Raw genomic sequence first — 22,717 nt, forward strand, 5'->3', positions numbered from 1 at the left:
TTGCAGCCATAGAAGTGTGAACAAGGAATTATTGCTCTGCTATTGCTGTGTAAATCACTTTTATAGCATTCGTTCTTCTGTTAGATCTGGGCAGAAAGGTGCTGGCACGTTTCTTCTGCCATGTGTTCAGATGCGACAGGTTCATGAATGAATCATGAATGATCACAAGTAATGCGGATGATCAGATCTTATCGATGGGCTAAAACCAGAACCAATTACCTCAAAATAACAGGTTTTGCAATTGTATAGTCATTAGACTTATGGTAATATGATTCTCACTTTCTGTGAAGGATTCTTGAAAATCTTGAATGATTGTGTATTAATATGAACTAGAGGGAAGTAGGCGCTCTAGTCTAAATACATGTATCAATCAATATGAGGCTTATATTGCGCGTATTCCGTGGGTACAGTTTTAAGCGCAGGAATTTTTTCTATATCTTTTTTATGCAATTTATATCGCGCACATATTCAAGGCGCAGGGATTTATTTATGCCGTGTGAGATGGAATTTTTTTACACAATACATCACGCATTCACATCGGCCAGCAGATCGCAGCCATTTCGGCGCATATCCTACTTTTCACGGCCTATTATTCCAAGTCACACGGGTATTTTGGTGGACATTTTTATCTATGCCTATACAATTTTGCCAGGAAAGACCCTTTTGTCAATCTTGGGATCTTTAACGTGCACACCCCAATGTAGTGTACACAAAGGGACCTCGGTTTTTCGTCTCATCCGAAAGACTAGCACTTGAACCCACATATAGACAACAGAAGTAATTAAGTCAGAATTGTGGGTAACCAGGCTCCTGGCACCGGAGAGAATAAGAAACACTGCAATGAATGAATGAATCCATCTTCAATGATGATTACAAGTACATATAGTCATTAGTGATGTAGCCTCAGTATTCCATGTGAAAGGTTACAAAAAATAAGACAGTGGCGAATATGGCTACAAAGAAAGGCATATGTAAGAGAGCCCAAAGTCGACTTCGAGAAGACTTGACAAAATCTTTTTACGGAAAACTCAGTGCTAAAACTTCGTGCGGCCAGCTTTGCGAAGTATACTTCGCGTAGTCCACTTCGCCCAGTTAAGGGCGTGCTTAATGCACAGTACTTCTAGTACTGATAGCTGTGTTGAACATTTAACGTGACGGGCGCAGTGGCATGGTGGTAAGACGTCGGCCTTCTAATCGGGAGGTCGTGAGTTCCAATCCCGGTCGCTGCCGCCTGGTGGGTTAAGAGTGGAGATTTTTCCGATCTCCCAGGTCACCTTATGTGCAGGCCTGCTAGTGACTTAACCCCCTTCGTGTGTACACGCAAGCACAAGACCAAGTGCGCACAGAAAAGATCGTGTAATCCATGTCAGAGTTCGGTGGGTTATAGAAACACGAAAATACCCAGCATGCCTCCCCCAAAATCGGCGTATGCTGCCCGAATGGCAGGGCAAAAACGATCATAAACGTAAAAATCCACTCATGCTAAAAACATGAGTGAACATGGGAGTCTAAGCCCATGAACGAAGAAGAAGAAGAAGAACAATTAATGTGTTTGTTTTGCTGGATCATGCCTTCTGGTTATATGCTGACTATTCATTACACATTTCTATGTGATGCAGTGATGAATAATGCGTTTGCCTTACAGCAGGGCTTCCATCTTTCAGAACAGATTTGGCTTATCCATTAAGTTAAAAATGCAGATGAACGTGATCAGTGCAAGGATTGAATCTAATTTGAAACTAATGTTCTTACTCAGACAAACACTAATTAGACAACATTTATCTGCACAAGGTGTTCAGCCGCTTGCAGGAATGTGTGCCTCATTCGCTTGTGTTTTCTCTGCAAGCGACTGACCATTTTGTCAAGATAAGTTTTGTCAAATTAGTGTTTGTCAGTGCACTTACAAGACCGCTGCATGGCTTGATATATATTATCTGTAAACGTAACGTTTTGTTTTGTAAATAATTAAACGTTCCAACAACATACCTTTCTCGTTTTTTCATTCTGAAGTTTGGAACGTTGGCAGTCTCTTTGTTTTTGGATTAAAGTTCGTACTGCAGAGAAAGGTTATAAGTCCTGTGACAAAAAGTTAATACATTGGAGCCCCTTTTTAAGACCCCCAATTTTGGGCGGGGATGTAGCTCAGTCGGTAGCGCGCTGGATTTGTATCCAGTTGGCCGCTGTCAGCGTGAGTTCGTCCCCACGTTCGGCGAGAGATTTATTTCTCAGAGTCAACTTTGTGTGCAGACTCTCCTCGGTGTCCGAACACCCCCGTGTGTACACGCAAGCACAAGACCAAGTGCGCACGAAAAAGATCCTGTAACCCATGTCAGAGTTCGGTGGGTTATAGAAACATGAAAATACCCAGCAGGCTTCCTCCGAAAGCGGCGTATGGCAGGGTAAAAAACGGTCATACACGTAAAATTCCACTCGTGCAAAAAACACGAGTGTATGTGGGAGTTTCAGCCCACGAACGCAGAAGAAGAAGAAGAAGAAGAACCCCCAATTTAAGACTTCCTCCATTTTAAGACCTTGCTTTTACACATTTTCTGTTCATAAGCTCTGTAAATTGGGCTCCATTTTAAGACTCACTCCTTTTTAACACTATTGTGACTAGCATTGCCACGGTGTTAACGTCCTGCCTGCCCAAGCTTGCCACCAAGAAACTTCCCAAAAAACAGTAACTGTAAAGAAATCTGTCTAGCAAGCTTGAATTAAGTCTAATCACCACCAAATTTTGTGTACTAATTAAAAAATGGATGCCCAGTTCAGTCGTGCTATTTATAAGTTTGTCACGTGATTTGTTTTAGCAAAGGGGGGGTGAAAGGGGGATAATTTGTGTTTTTTAACGTTTTTTTGTGTGTGTTTTCTTTTCCACTGCTTTTTTAAAAGTTATTTTTTAACAGAAAGTATTATAAATAATTTTATAACCAAACAAGGTGTAAAACCTATGAATTAGCTGAAATATTGTTAAAATTCTACACAGAAATAAGGAGACAGTACAAAGAAAAAAACAAGCAAATCCCGCATTCACTCACAGCATCCTGACTCAAATGAAACAAAACTGTGACACTCACCAAATGATGTCTAGGTAATCCATATTGAATATAAGTCACATTTTCACAACAAAGTCCCAACTGTACACCTATGAACATTTCCAAAAGGATTAGGCTCCAGCCATCCATTGTTATCAGTGCTGCCACGCCCCCCTTGCAACTACACATTCGAAGATTCATGCAGTACCACCCTAACACGTGTAGTTTGCCGACTCATACTAGCAGCAACAACAGGACAGTTTCTTCCTCAAAATCACTGCTATTATCGCTTTCTTGAGGCGAAAACAACACGTCGGAATCATGATCTACAGGGTCCTCAAGATCCAACATCCGGAGAATCTCCTCCCGTGACAAGGCTCGCCTTCGATTCATTTTTTTTCTAAAAAAAACCGCACAAACCAGGCTAATTTTGCATATGGCGGAAGGGCACACCAAGTGTGTCAAGGGAAACAACTCAATTTACTGCAAGCTTCAAAAACCGGGAAGCAATCACGAGTCGTGTACCTTGTATGTCTAATACTAAAATAGTCACTTCCCGTCCGTGGGCGTTGCAGCGCTATTACTAATATAGTCACCTCCCGTCGCGAAAGTGTTAAAGGTGGTCGTCTACATTTTTGCTTTTTTTTCAATAATCTTATGGTTAGATTTTGCTAAAAAGTTATGTCAGATGATGAATGAACCATGGGGAAAAAAGTTATAGAAAAAAAAATATATGTAAAAAAAGATTTTATTTTTGGGTAGCGTGACTCACGCTTCCACTATTTTGTTTTCTGTTTGCTGAGAACATGTGCTTTGCTTAAAAATACTGACCAATCAAATTCATGTCACTATGCTTATAGCCACGCCCAAACAAGTGCAGCAACAGTTTGACACTGGAGCGCTGTCCACGCTTTTTTTTAAACGCACGAAATGCACGGGATTTGAGAGGAGTTTTGCGCTTGGCATTTTCCAAATAAGGATATCCTACTATGAGTACTACGCTGGAATATTACAATGAATTTTCAAACGGCTACACTGGCTTCGTCTTTCCTGATCGAAAGGGGGTGTATTGTTGATATTTGTAGATAATAGACTCTGCATTTTAATGGTCAAATGGCGATTTCGGTATAAAAATGTAGACAAGGACCTTTAAGACTGATTTTCTCAGATTCTTGAAGGTCTTTAAAGGGAAGTTCCACTGTACATGTAGCAGGAGACTTCTTCAATTCATTTCCCAGGGGGACGCTGGACTTAGCTACTGAACTGTTGCCTTGCCTGTGAGACACGCCATCTTACACAGCAAGATGGAGAACGCTGCATCTGAAGTTGAGGCTGAGGCTGTTCACATGCGAGCAACAGTGCGAGTCAGGCCTTTCAGTTCTGTGAGTACATGATAAGCCCGTGTATATGTGCGTTTGCATAACACATTAACAAGGAGTAGTGTGTGTGTTTAGGGGTGGTTGGGGCAGACAGGGAACGTATTTTGCATATTTGATGCATTTATAAACTTGCGGACATATTTTTTTCATCACAAGACTTAGACAGAAAAGCTATGCATATATATATACCCCTGGTTTCCAGACATATCACATACATGGCTGCTGTTCTGTGATTGTTGCGTCTCTGGCAATGAAAACAACTCTTCTTCTAATCGTCTCATTATTGTCCCATCTACTACAAAAGCCGCTAGATCAATGTAATATATACGATGTTCAGAAATAACTCTGTTGCGTTTGTATGGGTTGTGAAAGTTTCCCCACGTGACATTATAGGCCAGTCACTGTTGTTATTCCTGTAGACTCCCTGTGGAGCATAGGGCCGCAATAGGCCAGTCACTAGTCAGGGGATACTCTCTCTTTCACAACCCATACAAATTAACCCGACAGAGTTATTTTTTGGAATTCCACTATTGTAAATGAAAATGTTTCATTTTGTCTTTGATTACAATATTTCACAAACTTACCTTTCTCACTGTTTGATTCAACGATGTGTTGATTTTTGCAGAGAGAGATGCAGATCACGACGCAGAATGTCATTGCCATGTCGGACAACACTGTGACTATCACAGATCCTGAGACTAACGACAGTCGCCAGATGGTGTTTGATTCATGTTTTTGGTCTCATGATGGATTTGTCGTCAATGACGCTGGGGAAATGGTGCCAGACGGCCCAGGAAGCAGGTACTCAGGACAGGTAATTCTGAGTGTTTCTGGTACAGTGGAACCCTCTTTTAAGACCCCAATTTAATTAAGGCTTCCTTCATTTTAAGACCTGATTTTTGAAGGTCTTAAAAGGGGGGTTCCACTGTACCCAGCTGGCTGTGCAGGTAGTGTATGTGTGCAAGTTGTTTAGCTATGAAAGGACCCCCCGCGGGTTAGGGGGAAGAATTTACCCGATGCTCCCCAGCATGTCGTAAGGGGCGACTAACGGATTCTGTTTCTCCTTTTACCCTTGTTAAGTGTTTCTTGTATAGAATATAGTCAATTTTTGTAAAGATTTCAGTCAAGCAGTATGTAAGAAATTTTAAGTCCTTTGTAGTTGTACTGGAAACTTGCATTCTCCCAGTAAGGTAATATATTGTACTACGTTGCAAGCCCCTGGAGCAAATTTTTGATTAAGGCTTTTGTGAACAAGAAACAATTGGCAAGTGGCTCTATCCCATCTCCCCCCTTTCTACATCGCGATATAACCTTCGTGGTTGAAAACGACGTTAAATACCAAATAAACAAAGAAGGAAAGAAAGCTATGAAAGGCTAGTTCTCTTTGACTTTGGGCTTGCCTTTACTTTGCCATTTATGTTGTTGCTGTTGTAGTGTCAGAGAAGTCAAGTTAAGTATAATATATATATATATATCAGACTGTCCAGGGTTCGGCCTGGGAGAAAAAGACAATGAGATAGTTTTCCCCCTCAACTGAATTCCGATGGGACATAGTCGAAGTCAAGAAGCACCAAGTAGTAGCTTAGGCGGTCCGTGAATGTTTTTATCCAAAGATGCAAAATGGTGCAATGTACGCGGTGCCATCTAAGCATTTCCCAGTTTCATGTTACCGTGGTGTGCATGCGTGCACGTTGATGTCAGAGACAAGAATACATTTCCCATTTCATGATTTTTAACATGAGGCATGACCAGACGGCTTAGCAGCTGCATCAGCAAACTGAAATTCAAAATTGGAATGTTTTCTTAGCAGGGCCAAAAAAAGGCCACACTGACTGCCTCTTTGTTTTTGTCGAAAGCTGCTTTTCTACCTTGCTTTCCGTTCGTGTGACTAAAGCTTCCTTATGGTCGCTGATCCGTCAGATGTCTGTTAATGTGCTGTTTTGAAAATTTTCAGAACCCAGCTTTAGTCAGTGCGTTGGCTTTTACGAAACATATAAGTCCCTTATCGTACCGAAACCAAGTAACCCTTCAGTCGATATTTTTGTTTGTTTTGTTAAAGGTTTTTTGCCGAATCATTAGCAGCTTAAGGACGTTGCCACTTTTCCTCCTGTTGTTTCAACTGTCAGCTGAGGTTGACGGGCGAGGCAGTTGAAATTAAATCCTTGCTTGACCCGGCAATAATCTTACTTTTTTTTCTCACTAGGACTCGATGCATTATTTCACTATCTTTTTGAATTCCAGCATGTGTCAGACTCTGACTACTGCTTTAACCTTCAACTTGTCTTACGCGCAGGAAGTAATCTTCAAAGACATTGGGGTACCTGCACTGGAGAAGGCATGGGATGGATACAATGCGTGTGTTATAGCCTACGGCAGCACAGGATCAGGAAAAAGCCTCACTATGCTGGGGAGCAGTAACAGTCCTGGCCTCGTTCATCTCTGCTGCAAGCACCTCTTCTCTGAAATGAGCGACAACCCTCAGCAGAATTACAAGGTGAAGTCTGTTGTCCACAAAGACAAGAGTGACATTTTAACACTTACAACAATCAAGAAAGATCACAAGAGACAATTGAAAGATCAAAGAAAATGAAATTATCTCTGTAAAGCACTCACTCCTCGATTAAGGGGAACCCCCCTTGGAAGACCCCCCATCCCAGTTGAAGTCTCCCTCCTTTTTTCTTAGACTTTAAATTCTGTTCATATCCTCTGTAAATTTACCCCCATTTTAAGACTCCCTCTTTTTAAAGGTGGTCGTCTACATTTTTGCTTTTTTTCAATAATCTTATGGTTAGATTTCGCTAAAAAGTTATGTCAGATGATGAATGAACCATGGGGAAAAAAGTTATAGAAAAAAAAATATGTGTAAAAAAAGTTTTTATTTTTGGGTAGCGTGACTCACGCTTCCAATATTTTGTTTTCTGTTTGCTGAGAACATGTGCTTTGCCTAAAAATACTGACCAATCAAATTCATGTCACTATGCTTATAGCCACGCCCAAACAAGTGCAGCAACAGTTTGACACTGGAGCGCTGTCCACGCTTTTTTTTTAAACGCACGAAATGCACGGGATTTGAGAGGAGTTTTGCGCTTGGCATTTTCCAAATAAGGATATCCTACTATGAGTATTACGCTGGAATACTACAATGAATTTTCAAACGGCTACACTGGCTTCGTCTTTCCTGATCGAAAGGGGGTGTATTGTTGATATTTGTAGATAATAGACTCTGCATTTTAATGGTCAAATGGCGATTTCGGTATAAACATGTAGACAAGGACCTTTAAGGCCCAATTTTCTTAGATTTGTAGAGGTCTTAGAAGGGGGGATTCCCCTGTATCAAGATAGCAAGTGTCAATCAAGTAGGGCTGATGACTTCTGTCATTTTCTTAGGTGACCTTCAGCTTGTGTGAGATCTACAATGAGACAGTTGTGGACCTCCTCAGCAAGACTAACGCGCCACTGAAAATCAGAACGAGACCCAAGATGGGACCCTACGTTCAGGATTTGGCAGTACGTGCTTTGCTTCTTCAACTTCTTTGAACATAGATCTGTTTGTGTTTGGGTGGCCCTTGATTGAGCCCAGAGTTGACTTCACAAAATCGACCTCTGTAGTTTTTTGTGGTACGTCCTGAAGAAGCCTTTATAGGCGAAAAATTTGACATGTTTTTGTGTGAATAGGAACACGAGACTGCAGGTGAGAAGAACAAGATAACAATGAAAATATACTCACCAGTACCAAAAACACATGTTTTTATTGTTTGTCATGTGTTTCTGGTACTGATGCCCGTACGAAATGAACATATATGAACATATAAGAGACATATAAGAAACCTATAAGTTTCTTATAAGAAACATATAAGTTTCATATATGACAAGTAAAAAGCTATGTATGTCAGTTGTAGGAATAGGTTTCTTATAAGTCTCTTATATGAAAAAGACCCCAATTCATATAAGAATCATATATGAATCATATATGAGAACCTGCACTTCCAGAAACCTATAGTTCTCTTATATGTTTCTTATATGAATCTTATATGACTCATATGAATCATCACTTAGTTTCTGCATGGGAGAATTCAGGACTTAGAAAAATATTGGACAATGCTGAATTACTGGCAATACTGGCTTTCATATATGTTTCATATATGAACAGGAAGTGGATGGTTTGCCTTGAGCATTATCTCCCCCTGACTGAACGGCCATCTTTGTGACAGCAGCTCTGTGAGGATGTTTAGCAGAAAATCAGTGAAAGAGCAGGACTAAAATGCAAAGTTCTCACAGAAATAATTGGACTTGATGTATGAATATGTGAAGAGAATGTTTATGTCATGCTGATGTTTGTGGGTGGCTGGCAGCCCAACCAACCCAACAGCTTGACACTGACAGGTTTGTGTTTTTATTCAAAATCCAGAATTTCCCTCCATTATTTGTTTTACTTTACAGTTCTGGTTCTGCATCAGGTGATCAAATCATGTTTACCAGCACTACATGTACTTTGGTTCAAGCAACAAGAAACTGTGACAGCTGTGCATATTCAAGAAAATTATTTGTGGCTGTAACTTGTTTGTTGTTTCTTGTTCATAATTTCAAGTTTCAAAGTATTGGATTTGAAGAGGACAATGCATGTCTTACTCCTCTTCTTGTGACCAGTGATTTAGAGATCTGTTTGTTTTTGCCCTCAAAATAAACACAACTTCAGTAAAGATATGTATATATACTGAACCAAAAGGTATTTTGCAGTTGGATTCATTATAATTCACAGTCAAGACAGTTAAATTGGGTTAAGCAGGTGTTATTTCCCTTGTAAACACAAATGTAGGTCAAGGTCGTGTGTCTAGTATGAGACATATAAATATCATATATGAGACATATAAGAATCCTATAAGGGAGATGTAGGTTTTATATAAGATTCTTATAAGTCCCATATATGAACATTTCATATAAGAGACCTATAGCTTTCTTATAAGAGAATATAAGATTCATATAAGAGACCTATATGAGCTCAGGTTATAGGTTCATATATGATTCATATAAGTTTCTTATAAGAATTTACCTCATTTGCATTTAAAATACCTATAAGCCACATATATGAAATTGTCATACAAGACTCTTACAAGAATCTTATATGAAATTGGGTCCAATTTCTTATAAGAACGTTTCTGGTACTGATGAGTACATTTTCCTTGTTATCATGTTTTGTGTGTGCTGTCCTTGTATTGGTGAGTACAGATATCTTATCCTACATACGTGAGAGAGACACCCGTGAGATAATAATCGTTCAAATCACACGTGTGTATATCATGTAAATGAGGTCATGTCAAGCAAGTCTGGCAGGGACCTGTTTTTCCACTGCTTATGATGCCAAAGTCACCGAGACAAACGTCATTATAGAAACAAAAATTGCGCTCGCTAATTACCCTCGATGAATCTTTAGAACTAACACGTCACGCCACACTTTCAGAGTGACGTTTCTTTGCTTTGACGTAATAGATTGCACGAGGCTTTAGAAGAGATCGAGGTTCCAAAACAAGCGTCTTCAATTTATCTGCCTCGACTGCGGGACATTTTCAGTAAAATACACGTAAATACAGTATGTAGGATAAACAGAATACTACATGGCTTGCTGTGTCGTACCAGATTTACACTCGTTGCTTTTTCAAATAGTGAACAGCTCGCTTTCGCTCGCAGTTCAGTATTTAAAAAAACAACTCGTGTAAATCTGGTACGACACAGCAAGCCATGTAGTATTCTCTATTTTCGCAAAGTCTTTTTATCGAAAACTCAGTGCCAAGGTTTCTTGCAGCCAGGTTTGTGAAGTCGACTTTGACCAATTATTTTGAGGCTTTTGTTGTTGTTGCTTAACGCCCAGCCGACCACGAAGGGCCATATCAGGGCGGTGTTGCTTTGACATATAACGTGCGCCACACACAAGACAGAAGTCGCAGCACAGGCTTCATGTCTCACCCAGTCACATTATTCTGACACCGGACCAACCAGTCCTAGCACTAACCCCATAATGCCAGACGCCAGGCGGAGTGCAGCCACTAGATTGCCAATTTTAAAGTCTTAGGTATGACCCGGCCGGGGTTCGAACCCACGACCTCCCGATCACGGGGCGGACGCCTTACCACTAGGCCAACCGTGCCGGTTATTTTGAGGCTTCGTTGTTTGCGTGGTTACATTGAACCAATTTGTCCACATACTTTGTAAGTTCCTGTCTTTTTTTTTCTTCTGAATAATCGGGTGAAGATGTATTGTTTTCTTTTCTTTTTTTTAATTTAACACGTAATGGGTGTTGTTGATTTTGTTATTGTTGGTGGTGTTTTGTTGTTGTTGTTGAATTGTTTGTTTGTAAATTCAAACAAAGATCACTGAGCTATGTAAAGCTAACTTCAGTGGTCTTTATTTTCTTGAATAAAAAATAACTCAGTGTCTGTGCAAGACTTGCTTTTGCTGTTTCAGTTTTGAGATCAAGAGTGGATTGTATCAGGCCATCATACTTTTGTTTGTTTGTTTGACATAACCTGGTAAAAAAGCTAGAGAGCTGACCAATTCACCACATGCGTAAATTTGTGAATTATGTCTGTCTCACAACCGTCATCTTTGAGACTTCCTGTATACTGACACCCCATTTTCTCAGACTTTTCCCTCAAAGGGTAATTAAATTACCTTTGTTTAAACACACACACACTCTCACACACACACACCCCTTTTTAAGACCCACTTTTCCAGATTTGTGAATGTCTTGAAGTAGAGTTATTACTGTGACACGTTCAGCGTTTTGTAACCTAGGTGATGCCAGTGAAGAGTGCTGGCCAGACAGAGGAGCTGTTGCAGCAAGGCCTGAAGAACCGCATGATTGCTGCCACCAACATGAACTCCAACAGCAGTCGCTCTCACCTCATCGTCACATTACACTTCAACCAGGTGGGAACAGATCAGAGAAACACAGGGAAATAAGCGCTTGAAATGCATACAACATGTATGTCAAGTCTGAAAAGAATGGCACATGCTAAACACTTGGTGAACTCTCAAATATGTTGGCAGCTCTGTGCAGTTTTAGACTCAAAGAAAAGCGATGCAAAGTTTACATTTGAGGTCACATACAAGAATGATGTGATTACTTGAACTTCTGACGTGCGTTTAGGCCCTGAAATTACGTTCACAACATTAGCTCCCTGTCAATGATTGTAAGTACTTTTGCACTACATAAATAATGACAAAAATTATGTTTGGTTGCTTTTTGCCAGACTAGCATCTTTTAGTCTGTCCTCGGGGAGAAAATCACCTTGCGGCCTCGATCGATACAGATGAAACAGAAAATGATATGCTCCCTCACACCGACATTAAGGCTGGTCTAACAACAAGCCACCAAATATTGTATATAGTTGACAAGCTGGTGATGCGCTTTACCTTTGCTTGATGAGTCTCTGTCAGTAGCAGAGACCCGGTCAGCAGAGGATGGTGACGACCGTGTGTTAGCCTCATGAACAAAGAAACTAAGCTGACTGCTGACTTTAGTAGGGTACTTATGTTTGTGATTATACTTTATGATCAAGTATGTGTTTGTCTTATTAGAAATGCGATGTGGTGCCAAAAGAAAAATTTCCATGTTTACGTAAAATGAAAATGGACATTAAAGTTATCTTATCTTATTGTTCCATGCTCATTTCTGTACATGGTGAATTATTATTATTTTCAGTTCATGGTGACAGCAGACGTGTCAAGCTTAAAAGTTAGCAGAAGATGATGATTGTTCCATGCTGATTTCAGTTCATGGTGACAGCAGACGGCAGACGTGTGAAGCGTAAAAGTCAGCTGAAGTTTGTGGACCTGGCTGGAAGTGAGCGTGCGTCAACGACCGGTGCGACCGGGGATCGGCTGAGAGAAGGGAACATGATCAACAGAAGTCTCACAGGTCTCGCCAGTGTCATCAAGTGAGCACATTAATATCATTGCTCATCAAGCTTAATTAGGGCGGGGATTTAGCTCAGTCGGTAGCGCGCTGGATTTGTATCCAGTTGGCCGCTGTCAGCGTGAGTTCGTCCCCACGTTCGGCGAGAGATTTATTTCTCAGAGTCAACTTTGTGTGCAGACTCTCCTCGGTGTCCGAACACCCCCGTGTGTACACGCAAGCACAAGACCAAGTGCGCACGAAAAAGATCCTGTAATCCATGTCAGAGTTTGGTGGGTTATAGAAACACGAAAATACCCAGCATGCTTCCTCCGAAAACGGCGTATGGCTGCCTAAATGGTGGGGTAAAAAACGGTCATACACGTAAAATTCCACTCGTGCAAAAAAAACCCACGAGTGTACGTGGGAGTTTCAGCCCACGAACGCAGAAGAAGCAGAAGAAGATCAAGCTTAATAAAGGATTTAAAAGCATTTTTGAATGTTAGCAGAAATTTTAAATCCAAATGAGTGTTTCAGGCCTTGCCAGTGTGATCAAGTCAGCTCAGTTCCGTTGTTCATGATGCTAAGTGAAAGGTTTTACATGTACATTTAAGAATGTTGGCAAAAATAATTCAGATCATGTGCATTCAGCAACAGGAACAAGCACAGATCAAAGTAATATGGATCTACAACCAGCATGTTGAATACAGTAACTTATAAAAAGCATCTGTTTGTATATGTTTTTTGTAAAACAAACATGCTGTCAAACCTTTCGCATTGGGTTTTCATTCTCAAAACGTGCAAAATCAAACTGTACAAAATGCATATATTTTACTGTCTATGTCTTTGACCAGTGTTTTCATCTCTGCATTGGCTAGAAAAGCCTTCCTGTCATACAGTGCGCATGATCGGTCTTTAGTGCATCTATGTAACTGTACATGATGAGACTGGAACAAAAAAAAGAACATCAACAACTGAACGTTTACTTTTGTCACGAGGTCTCACATTACATTGATGTACATTTAGAATTCTTTATTTTACGAGGGTACTAGAAGAAGTGGTGATCTGCTTTTTATATTTAGTCAAGTTTTGACTAAATATTTTAACATCGAGGGGGAATCGAAACGAGGGTCGTGGTGTATGTGCGTGTGTCTGTCTGTCTGTCTGTCTGTGTGTGTGTGTAGAGCGATTCAGACTAAACTACTGGACCGATCTTTATGAAATTTGACATGAGAGTTCCTGGGTATGAAATCCCCGAACGTTTTTTTCATTTTTTTGATAAATGTCTTTGATGACGTCATATCCGGCTTTTCGTGAAAGTTGAGGCGGCACTGTCACGCCCTCATTTTTCAACCAAATTGGTTCAAATTTTGGTCAAGTAATCTTCGACGAAGCCCGGACTTCGGTATTGCATTTCAGTGTGGTGGCTTAAAAATTAATTAATGACTTTGGTCATTAAAAATCTGAAAATTGTAAAAAAAAATAAAAATTTATAAAACGATCCAAATTTACGTTTAGCTTATTCTCCATCATTTGCTGATTCCAAAAACATATAAATATGTTATATTTGGATTAAAATCAAGCTCTGAAAATTAAATATATAAAAATTATTATCAACATTTTTTTTTCGAAATCAATTTAAAAACACTTTCATCTTATTCCTTGTCGGTTCCTGATTCCAAAAACATATAGATATGATATGTTTGGATTAAAAACACGCTCAGAAAGTTAAAACGAAGAGAGGTACAGAAAAGCGTGCTATCCTTCTCAGCGCAACGAATACCCCGCTCTTCTTGTCAATTCCACGGGCACTGCCTTTGCCACGGGCGGTGGAGTGACGATGCTACGAGTATACGGTCTTGCTGCGTTGCGTTGCGTTCAGTTTCATTCTGTGAGTTCGACAGCTACTTGACTAAATATTGTATTTTCGCCTTACGCGACTTGTTTTTACATCTGGCCGTCGTCGTAAAGGCGGATAATGCTACTAAATCATGAGAAATTATCTTTGTATTTCAGCGCCCTTGCCAATGCCGAGAAGGGGAAGCGAACATTTGTTCCATACAGGGAGACGTCCTTAACTCGTCTGATGCAGGAAGCGCTGGGAGGCAACTGTGCCACTACTCTGGTTGGTTCAAGCACAGTGGATCTCCCATATAAGACCCCCCCCCCCCCACCCCACCCCCCCCCCCCCCTGCCCATTTAAGGTTCCCTCCTCCACCGACCCATTTCAAACTATTGCTTTTTTCGTTCTGTTCACAGTAAATTTACCTCCAATGTTGAGACTCCTTCCTTTTTAAGACATGATTTTTTTCCGGGGGAATTGGGGGTGGCAACTGTTTCAAATAATTATTCTGTAACTGTGGTGAATATTTTACTCTCTTTTTATGGAATGTTGAGTCAAATGAGATATATATATTTCTATTTTCAGATCGCAACTGTCAGCCCTGCGTCCCGGAACTATGATGAAACATTGTCAACTCTTCGTTTTGCCCACAGGTAGTTGAGGCAGTCCTTATTGTTTCTCTTAAGGACATGAGTGAGTGTGTGTGTGTGTGTGTGTGTGTGTGTGTGTGTGTGTGTGTGTGTGTGTGTGTGTGTGTGTGTGTGTGTGTGTGTGTGTGTGTGTGTGTGTGAGAGAGATTCAGGAAATGATAATGGATATACAATGCAATCTTTTTTTATCAAAATTTCAATTGTAAGTGATTTTGTCTTTTCTTTTAATTTAAAACGATCTTGTACAATCTTTGGTGAACCCACGTATGGTCACCATAAAACTCGACAGGATCAACACAAGCAACCCACAAAATGGGCAACTGTCCGAATTCAACTTTTGGAGGTCATTATTGTGCCGATTTCATCCTCTTTTCATAATTTCCACAAAATTCACACAGCATATCACGCTTATTCAGATATGATAGCTTCTCTATGGTATGTTGAAAATTGCTGATTAAGTTTCAAAAAGCTTCCTGTTTTGATTGCAAAGTACCAAGCGAAGAAATTGATCGACCATTAATTGTCACCAATACTGAAGATTGAGTCAAAAAAGAGAATGGATACAATTGTAAAATCTTAAAAAAAGGGCATCGTAACATGGTTGCACCGCATGCCTGAAATTGAGAAACTTCCGCACATGCTACTGTTAATACGAGAAGAAGAATAAGATGATTGTGTGTGCTCAAAATTCACACCAAGAGATAAAAACATGTTTTTTCTTTCAGAGCTAAAAAAGTGTCTCAAAAACCAGTAGTGAATGACGTTGACGTTGACAAAGCCATCGGGACATGGAAAGGAAAGATGGATCAGATGCAGACTCAAATGGCTTCCGCTGAGTCTGAGGAAGAAAAGATAAGTAAGTGGATGGTACAGTGAACCCTGCCAATTAAGCCTGTCTTTAACTGGGCGAAGTCGTCTGCGCGAACTATACTTCAGGAAGCTGCCCGCATGCATGAAGCTTTAGTTTTCAGTTTGTTCGTTCATGGGCTGAAACTCCCACGGCTTTTACGTGTATGACCGTTTTTACCCCGCCATTTAGGCAGCCATACGCCGCTTTCGGAGGAAGCATGCTGGGTATTTTCGTGTTTCTATAACCCACCGAACTCTGACATGGATTACAGGATCTTTTTCGTGCGCACTTGGTCTTGTGCTTGCGGGTACACACGGGGGTGTTCGGACACCGAGGAGAGTGCACACAAAGTTGACTCTGAGAAATAAATCTCTCGCCGAACGTGGGGACGAACTCACGCTGACAGCGGCCAACTGGATACAAATCCAGCGCGCTACGACTGAGCTACATCCCCGCCCTTTAGTTTTCAGTAAAAAGACTTCGCCAAGTCTTTGCGAAGTCGATTCAAGTTCAGGCTGAATGAAGGACCGCCTTAATGGCCACCCATTTGTGACAGGGTGACGCAGTAGTCTCTCTTCACAGCAGATCTGCACTGACAGAGTTGTCTGCCAGCCTTGGTGGCTTTACCGTGTGCTATTTACAGTAACACAACGTTTCTTGTATGACAGCCGTTAGACACCTGTTGGAGACAATTGTAGGAAACTATTTGTGAGGTGGTCCGGCTGCTGTTAGCTCCTGGTATGCTCTTGTGAACTTTTGCGTTCATATTGCAGAAGAACACTTGCCCTTCTCAGTTAAAGAAACAATAACGATTAGCTTGAATTCCATGAGGAGCAACAGTCGCAATATGAAGATAACGAGTTACAAAACAAAAGGGGGGAGGGGTAGGGGGGATTTCATTTTTTAGAAGTGGTTTTGTTCACTCTGTCTGTTGTCTTTCAGATTTTGAGAAGTCAATAGAAGTATGCAGGTCGGAGATGAAGAAGCTTGAGTTGCCTTGGAAAGAGAAAGACTCCAAAGAAAAAGGGTACAACTGTCTGCTTTCTGTACTGGTCTTCAACTGTTCTGATTGCAACTGTGTCTTCATCTCCGTCTTTCTGTCTGTCTATGCATACATGTGAATATTTGTGTTTGGACACAAAATGTATTCTTATGTGTGTGTGTGTGTGTGTGTATGACCCCAAGACGGGAGCAATGACCTAGTGGATAAGACGCTGGCCTCCCAAGCGGAAGGTCGATGGTTTGAATCCCGCCACACCTGGTGGGTTCAGGGTGGAGATTTTTCCCAATCTCCCAGGTCAACTTATGTGCAGACCTGGTAGTGCCTTATTTGCCTTTGTGAGTACACGCAGGTACAAGACCAAGTGTGCATGGAAAAGATCCTGTAAATGTACCTTCATTTTAAGATTCACTCCAGTTTATGACCTGATTTTCTTAGATTTGTGTACGTCTTAATAGGAGGGTTCCACTTAACGTCAGTGAATTAATTTCAGAGGCACCTGGGGATCTTTAGTGTATAACATCCACCAGCCTGAGTTTGACACCACACCGTATCTTCAGAACATTTCTGAGGATGCTCAGCTGTCTGGGGTTGTGAAGCATTTAATTCCACAAGGTAATGATATGTCTGTTATTGAGACATTGCATGTGTAATTAGACTGTTATTAAAACATCAGTACTCGAGTATTTAGTTCCTCAAGGTATGTCTGTATTTGAGACATCAGTACTCGAGTATTTAGTTCCTCAAGGTATGTCTGTATTTGAGACATCAGTACTCGAGTATTTAGTTCCTCAAGGTATGTCTGTATTTGAGACATCAGTACTCGAGTATTTAGTTCCTCAAGGTATGTCTGTATTTGAGACATCAGTACTCGAGTATTTAGTTCCTCAAGGTATGTCTGTATTTGAGACATCAGTACTCGAGTATTTAGTTCCTCAAGGTATGTCTGTATTTGAGACATCAGTACTCGAGTATTTAGTTCCTCAAGGTATGTCTGTATTTGAGACATCAGTACTCGAGTATTTAGTTCCTCAAGGTATGTCTGTATTTGAGACATCAGTACTCGAGTATTTAGTTCCTCAAGGTATGTCTGTATTTGAGACATCAGTACTCGAGTATTTAGTTCCTCAAGGTATGTCTTTATTTGAGACATCAGTACTCGAGTATTTTAAGTTCTTCAAGGTATGTCTGTATTTGAGACATCAGTACTTGAGTATTTAGTTCTTCAAGGTATGTCTTTATTTGAGACATCAGTACTTGAGTATTTAGTTCTTCAAGGTATGTCTGTATTTGAGACATCAGTACTTGAGTATTTAGTTCTTCAAGGTATGTCTGTATTTGAGAGATCAGTACTTGAGTATTTAGTTCTTCAAGGTATGTCTGTATTTGAGACATCAGTACTTGAGTATTTAGTTCCTCAAGGTATGTCTCATCAGTACACATGTAGTGAGTTCATCAAGACTTTCTGTCAAACCTCTCCAGGTGATCAACCTATCCATAAACTTCCGGTGTTTTATCTAAATTTTGCAATCACCTTTGTGTGTGAACTGAAAACAAAGCATACAGGCATGTCCTAGTTCATTGTCCAAGTGTGCAGGGCTTTCTTCTTTGGAAATCGTTTATAGATTCTTATTGTTATCTTTTTGGGTACTTCGGTATAGTATTGTGTGATCTTGCAGGCATACTTTCATTATTGAGTGATCATTCTTGGTGTATATTCAGATTGCATTGTGTCATTTCCAGGTCATCTTCTTGTGGGTAAAAGTGGCACGAAGAAAGTCAGCCTTGAGCTTTCTGGATTGGGGTGCGTAACAAAACATTGTGCACATTTGAAAGTGATTAGATTATTGAATAAAAGGTGCGATTTGTAATGATCTTCCCCTCTACATGCACCCACACACACTGGAACACACATACAAACCCACACACATATAGAGAGGCCCACACACATACAACCCCACACACACATAGAGAGGCCCACACACATACAAACCCACATGCACATAGAGAGGCCCACACACAGACAAACCCACACACACATGCACATAGAGAGGCCCACACACATACAAACCCACACACACACATACAAACCCACACACACATGCACATAGAGAGGCCCACACACACTGGAACACACATACAAACCCACACACACATAGAGAGGCCCACACACATACAAACCCACACACACATAGAGAGGCCCACACACATACAAACCCACTCACACATAGAGGCCCACACACATACAAACCCACACACACTGGAACACACATACAAACCCACACACACTGGAACACACATACAAACCACACACACATGCACATAGAGAGGCCCACACACAGAGGCAAACATACACATACACATGTGCACACACTTTTATTGAAAAACAACCCAGTGAGTTTTAAACAGTGATTACTTTCACAGTTTGTTCATATTTTGTTCTTTGAATTATTGCTTGCAGAATCCAGCCGTGGCATGCCATACTGGTCAACACAGGGTCCACCATGTCCATTGCACCTTGCAGCAGGCGAGCCACTGTACATGTCAACGGTCGTCCCATCCACACAACAACTACTCTCAATCATCTGGTACAAATGATTTTCCGCTAGCTCACCTTTGCCCTTGAGTCAGAAAATCTGTTTTACACTCTTGAAGCACAGCACTTTTCATAGCTTCCAATTAAATTGTTATAACATTTGTTTCTGCTTAAATTGGTAGGTTGTAGCTGTAAAGCCGAGCGGTGATAGCTTCACGGAAATATTAACTGTCTGTGTCTAAGATGTTATCGTGCATGCGGTTTTAAAAGACATTTGTCAGGACGGCATTCAAACCACACGCACCAGACGAACAGAATGCAAAATCAACAAGAGTATAATAGGATTTCAAATTGTATTCAGACCAAAACAATCAAAAAAACATACGTGGGTTCTTCCATAGAAAATGTATCTATAAAGAATCTAGGTTGGCTTTAAATACAGTCTCTTCTTCTATAAAATCTAAATCCTTAAATGGCTGAAAAATCGGGCATGACCCGTAGGTACCCTGGCAACCTATCTTACTCTCCAAAAACAAAACCTAAGTCCTAATCTGCAGGAAAAATCGGGCAGGGGTTCGGGGCCTGGACCAAATCGTGCGACGCCGCTCAATCACTGCTTGTTGGTAACCTTAGAGTAGCGCGCACTATTCTAATTAGCCTTGTGGAAACCGAGTGGGACTGTAGCTGCGTATCGAAAGCTCTGGAGAGGCATCAAACATAGGCCTAAGCTCGAGCACCTTGTACCCAGTTTAATGTTTCCCCAGGGAGAGGCACCAAGCAGATGGCATAGGTTCTCGCACCTTTTGCCCAACTCGGTGTATCTCTCCCGACCTCATGAGGACAGCGGCTTTTATAGCTAACGGGGCTTCCTCCCGCGCCACCCTAGCGGGACCATTGAGAATCTCGCTCTGGCAGCGCGGGAGCAAAGGGGAGGGGAGGTGGAGGGCCCCGAGCCTGCTGCCAGCCTCCTTATCAACTGAAGTTAAACTCCTCAAATATACACAAAAGCTCTTCTATTAAGAAAACCCACATGAAAAATGATGTACACACATATATCATTAAACGACAAACCTCACAACGTATCCGTAGATACCAAACACTTGTAGGTAGACAAAAACGCAGACGAACTGCAAAACTTCCTATTACAAACTGTCTCTGAAAGACTGAGCAATGTCACACGCACCAATACTTCTTTTCTCTTCAGTTCACAAAACGTACACAAGACGTTCATATCAAACGGCAAACCCATGCCCATTAAACTGACCCGCAAAAACAACTCGTGCTCCAAGCACCAACGGCCATTGCCATAACAAAAACCGTTTGCACACACCAGTCTCAATCGTCTTTGTACATTCGCATTAGCCATATATATGGTTAACCTAAAGCCTACATTCTACTGAATCTATATATATATACGACTAGTGTCTGTGTGTGTGTGTGTGTGTGTGTGATTGTTCGCCATGCACGGCCAAAGTTCTCGATGGATCTGCTTCAAATTTGGTGTCCATATTTAGATACACCCTGCACAAAATCTGGTCGATGAGATATTTCACCACGTGCTCTCAGCGCGCAGCGCTGAACCGATTTTGGTTTTTCGCGCGCAGCGCTGAAGCGATTTTGGTTTTTCTCTCGATCCATTCCCAGTAACTCTTCCTTATCTTCTCCAGTGTTTTCAGCCGCGTTTGTCTCCCTTCCTCCGTGTGGTGCGCCGGCAAAGCCGGCGTACACCCGGCAAAGCCGGGTCCCAGGCTCTACTTCTTCCCGGCGAAGCCGGTACCCGGCGAAGCGGGTATTCATCTAGTAAATGAATACATGTATTGAATATACGGAAAAAAGGAATATCGAGGAAAAGAAGGCAAAATAGAGGAAGAGAGAGAGGGGGGGGGGGGGGGAAGGGGGAGAGATATACGTTTGTGGGTATAGCAGCAGGAAACGCCAAGCCTAATAATCATCAACCTAAAGAAGGGGGTGGAAAAAGAAGGAGAGGGTAAAAAGAACGCGCCCCTCTGTGGTCAGTCGGCTTAAGGCCAGCCAAGCTCGCCTCAGCAACACATGTGAAAGCAATTAACTCGCTCGGTACCGGAGTTTTGCTAAGGAATAGAGTAAAACTCCAATTCGGCTGCACGAAAGTTGTCAGCTTAAAATGACCTACTTTCTCTGCTCAACGCACGGGCTATTCGTACTGTATCTCCTCTTGTACACTTACAAGGCTCCTATGGGGAAAATAAGAGATACAAAAAAATGTATGTGCACTGCACTTTTCTCCACATAGCGACAGAAAAAAGTCTGTCAAGTACTATGCTTACTCTGACATTTTGTGTGTGTGTGTGTGTGTGTGATTCCTTTGAAGACTTGATAAAGTCAGTCAGGACACTATTTATACTTGCAGCTTAGAACAAATATTCGCCTTAAAAATGCACCAATGGTAGCCCAATTGTTCACTTGAAGTATACTGCTAAAATGATTCAGGTTTAAGCCCATGGTTAAATGACGCTATATTTAACCCAAAGATTTAGGGTTAAGCCCATGGTTAAAATGACACTACATTTAACCCAAAGAATCAGGTTTAAGCCCATGGTTAAATGGCTCTATATTTAACCCAAAGATTCAGGTTTACACCCATGGTTGAATGACCCTATATTTAACCCAAAGATTCAGGTTTACGCCCATGGTTAAATAACGCTATATTTAACTCACTCAGGATCACATCAAGCTGGGAGCATGTGAGTGGTTCATCCTTGTGGGCTTCCCATCCAACAGAATCACAGGCAACCCAAACGCTCCAAAGCACATGCACGAGAAATGCCTAACAGAGCTTGCGGAAAATCATCCCTTGGCCCGACAACTTCAACCAACCGGCAGCGTTCGTGCGCAAACAGCAGCGCTTCTGCTGCTCCAGGAATTCGCCGACCTCCTGCCAAAAGTAGCGCAGGCTGAAGCTCTGGCCGCTGTCTTTGGCAAGGTGACGAGAAGAATGAGATGTGTGTGGAAGTTGGCGGACGGGCGCAGTGGCCTAGTGGATAAGACATTGGCCATCCAATCTGAAGGTCATGAGTTCAAATCGCGGCCGCCTCGTGGTTGAGGGTCGAAATTTTTCGGATTTCCCAGGTCAACTAATGTGCAGATCTACTAGTGCCTTATGCCCCTTCGTGTGTACACGCAAGCACCTGACCAAGTGTGCACGGAAAAGATCCTGTAACCAATGTCAGAGTTCGGTGGGTTATAGAAACATGAAAATACCCAGCATGCTTCCCCCGAAAGCGGCGTATGGCTGCCTAAATGGCGGGGTAAAAACGATCGTACTCGTAAAAGCCGTGGGAGTTTTGTAGAATGTTGAAACAATCTTTATTCGCCTCTTTTGTAATTCATGTATGATCAGATAGTGATCATGTTATATTAAAGTACAGCAGACTTCCACTAACTCGCGGTCTTTGGGGTCCAAAGATTTTTGATCGCGATAATTATTCGCGATGCAGTTTGGGGTCCAATTAAAGGGAAGAAACCGCGTTCTCTTCTGAGTCAGAGAAAAACAC

General features: G+C 41.5%; 2 protein-coding genes across 2 annotated transcripts in view; one reads left to right on the forward strand and one right to left on the reverse strand.

Moving 5' to 3' along the window:
• Window positions 1–4,279: 4,279 nt before the first annotated feature.
• LOC138952508 (kinesin-like protein KIF28) lies at window positions 4,280–22,266 on the forward strand. The gene is made up of 14 exons (XM_070324193.1): window positions 4,280–4,417; window positions 5,040–5,228; window positions 6,708–6,908; window positions 7,802–7,921; window positions 11,204–11,338; window positions 12,185–12,348; window positions 14,322–14,430; window positions 14,734–14,801; window positions 15,524–15,654; window positions 16,591–16,675; window positions 17,142–17,263; window positions 18,392–18,452; window positions 19,110–19,236; window positions 21,886–22,266. Exons 1-14 carry the CDS (start codon window positions 4,340–4,342, stop codon window positions 22,264–22,266), a joined length of 1,971 nt encoding a protein of 656 aa, XP_070180294.1. The 5' UTR covers window positions 4,280–4,339.
• Window positions 19,889–22,717, reverse strand: part of LOC138951835 (uncharacterized) — a 53,079-nt gene continuing 50,250 nt past the window's right edge. Inside the window, exon 2 of the mRNA XM_070323395.1 lies at window positions 19,889–20,197. The gene's annotated coding sequence lies outside the window, so the exon portion shown is untranslated. The remainder of the gene's footprint in view (window positions 20,198–22,717) is intronic.

The sequence above is a fragment of the Littorina saxatilis genome, linkage group LG17, assembly GCF_037325665.1.
Source record: "Littorina saxatilis isolate snail1 linkage group LG17, US_GU_Lsax_2.0, whole genome shotgun sequence".
Taxonomy (NCBI): domain Eukaryota; kingdom Metazoa; phylum Mollusca; class Gastropoda; order Littorinimorpha; family Littorinidae; genus Littorina; species Littorina saxatilis.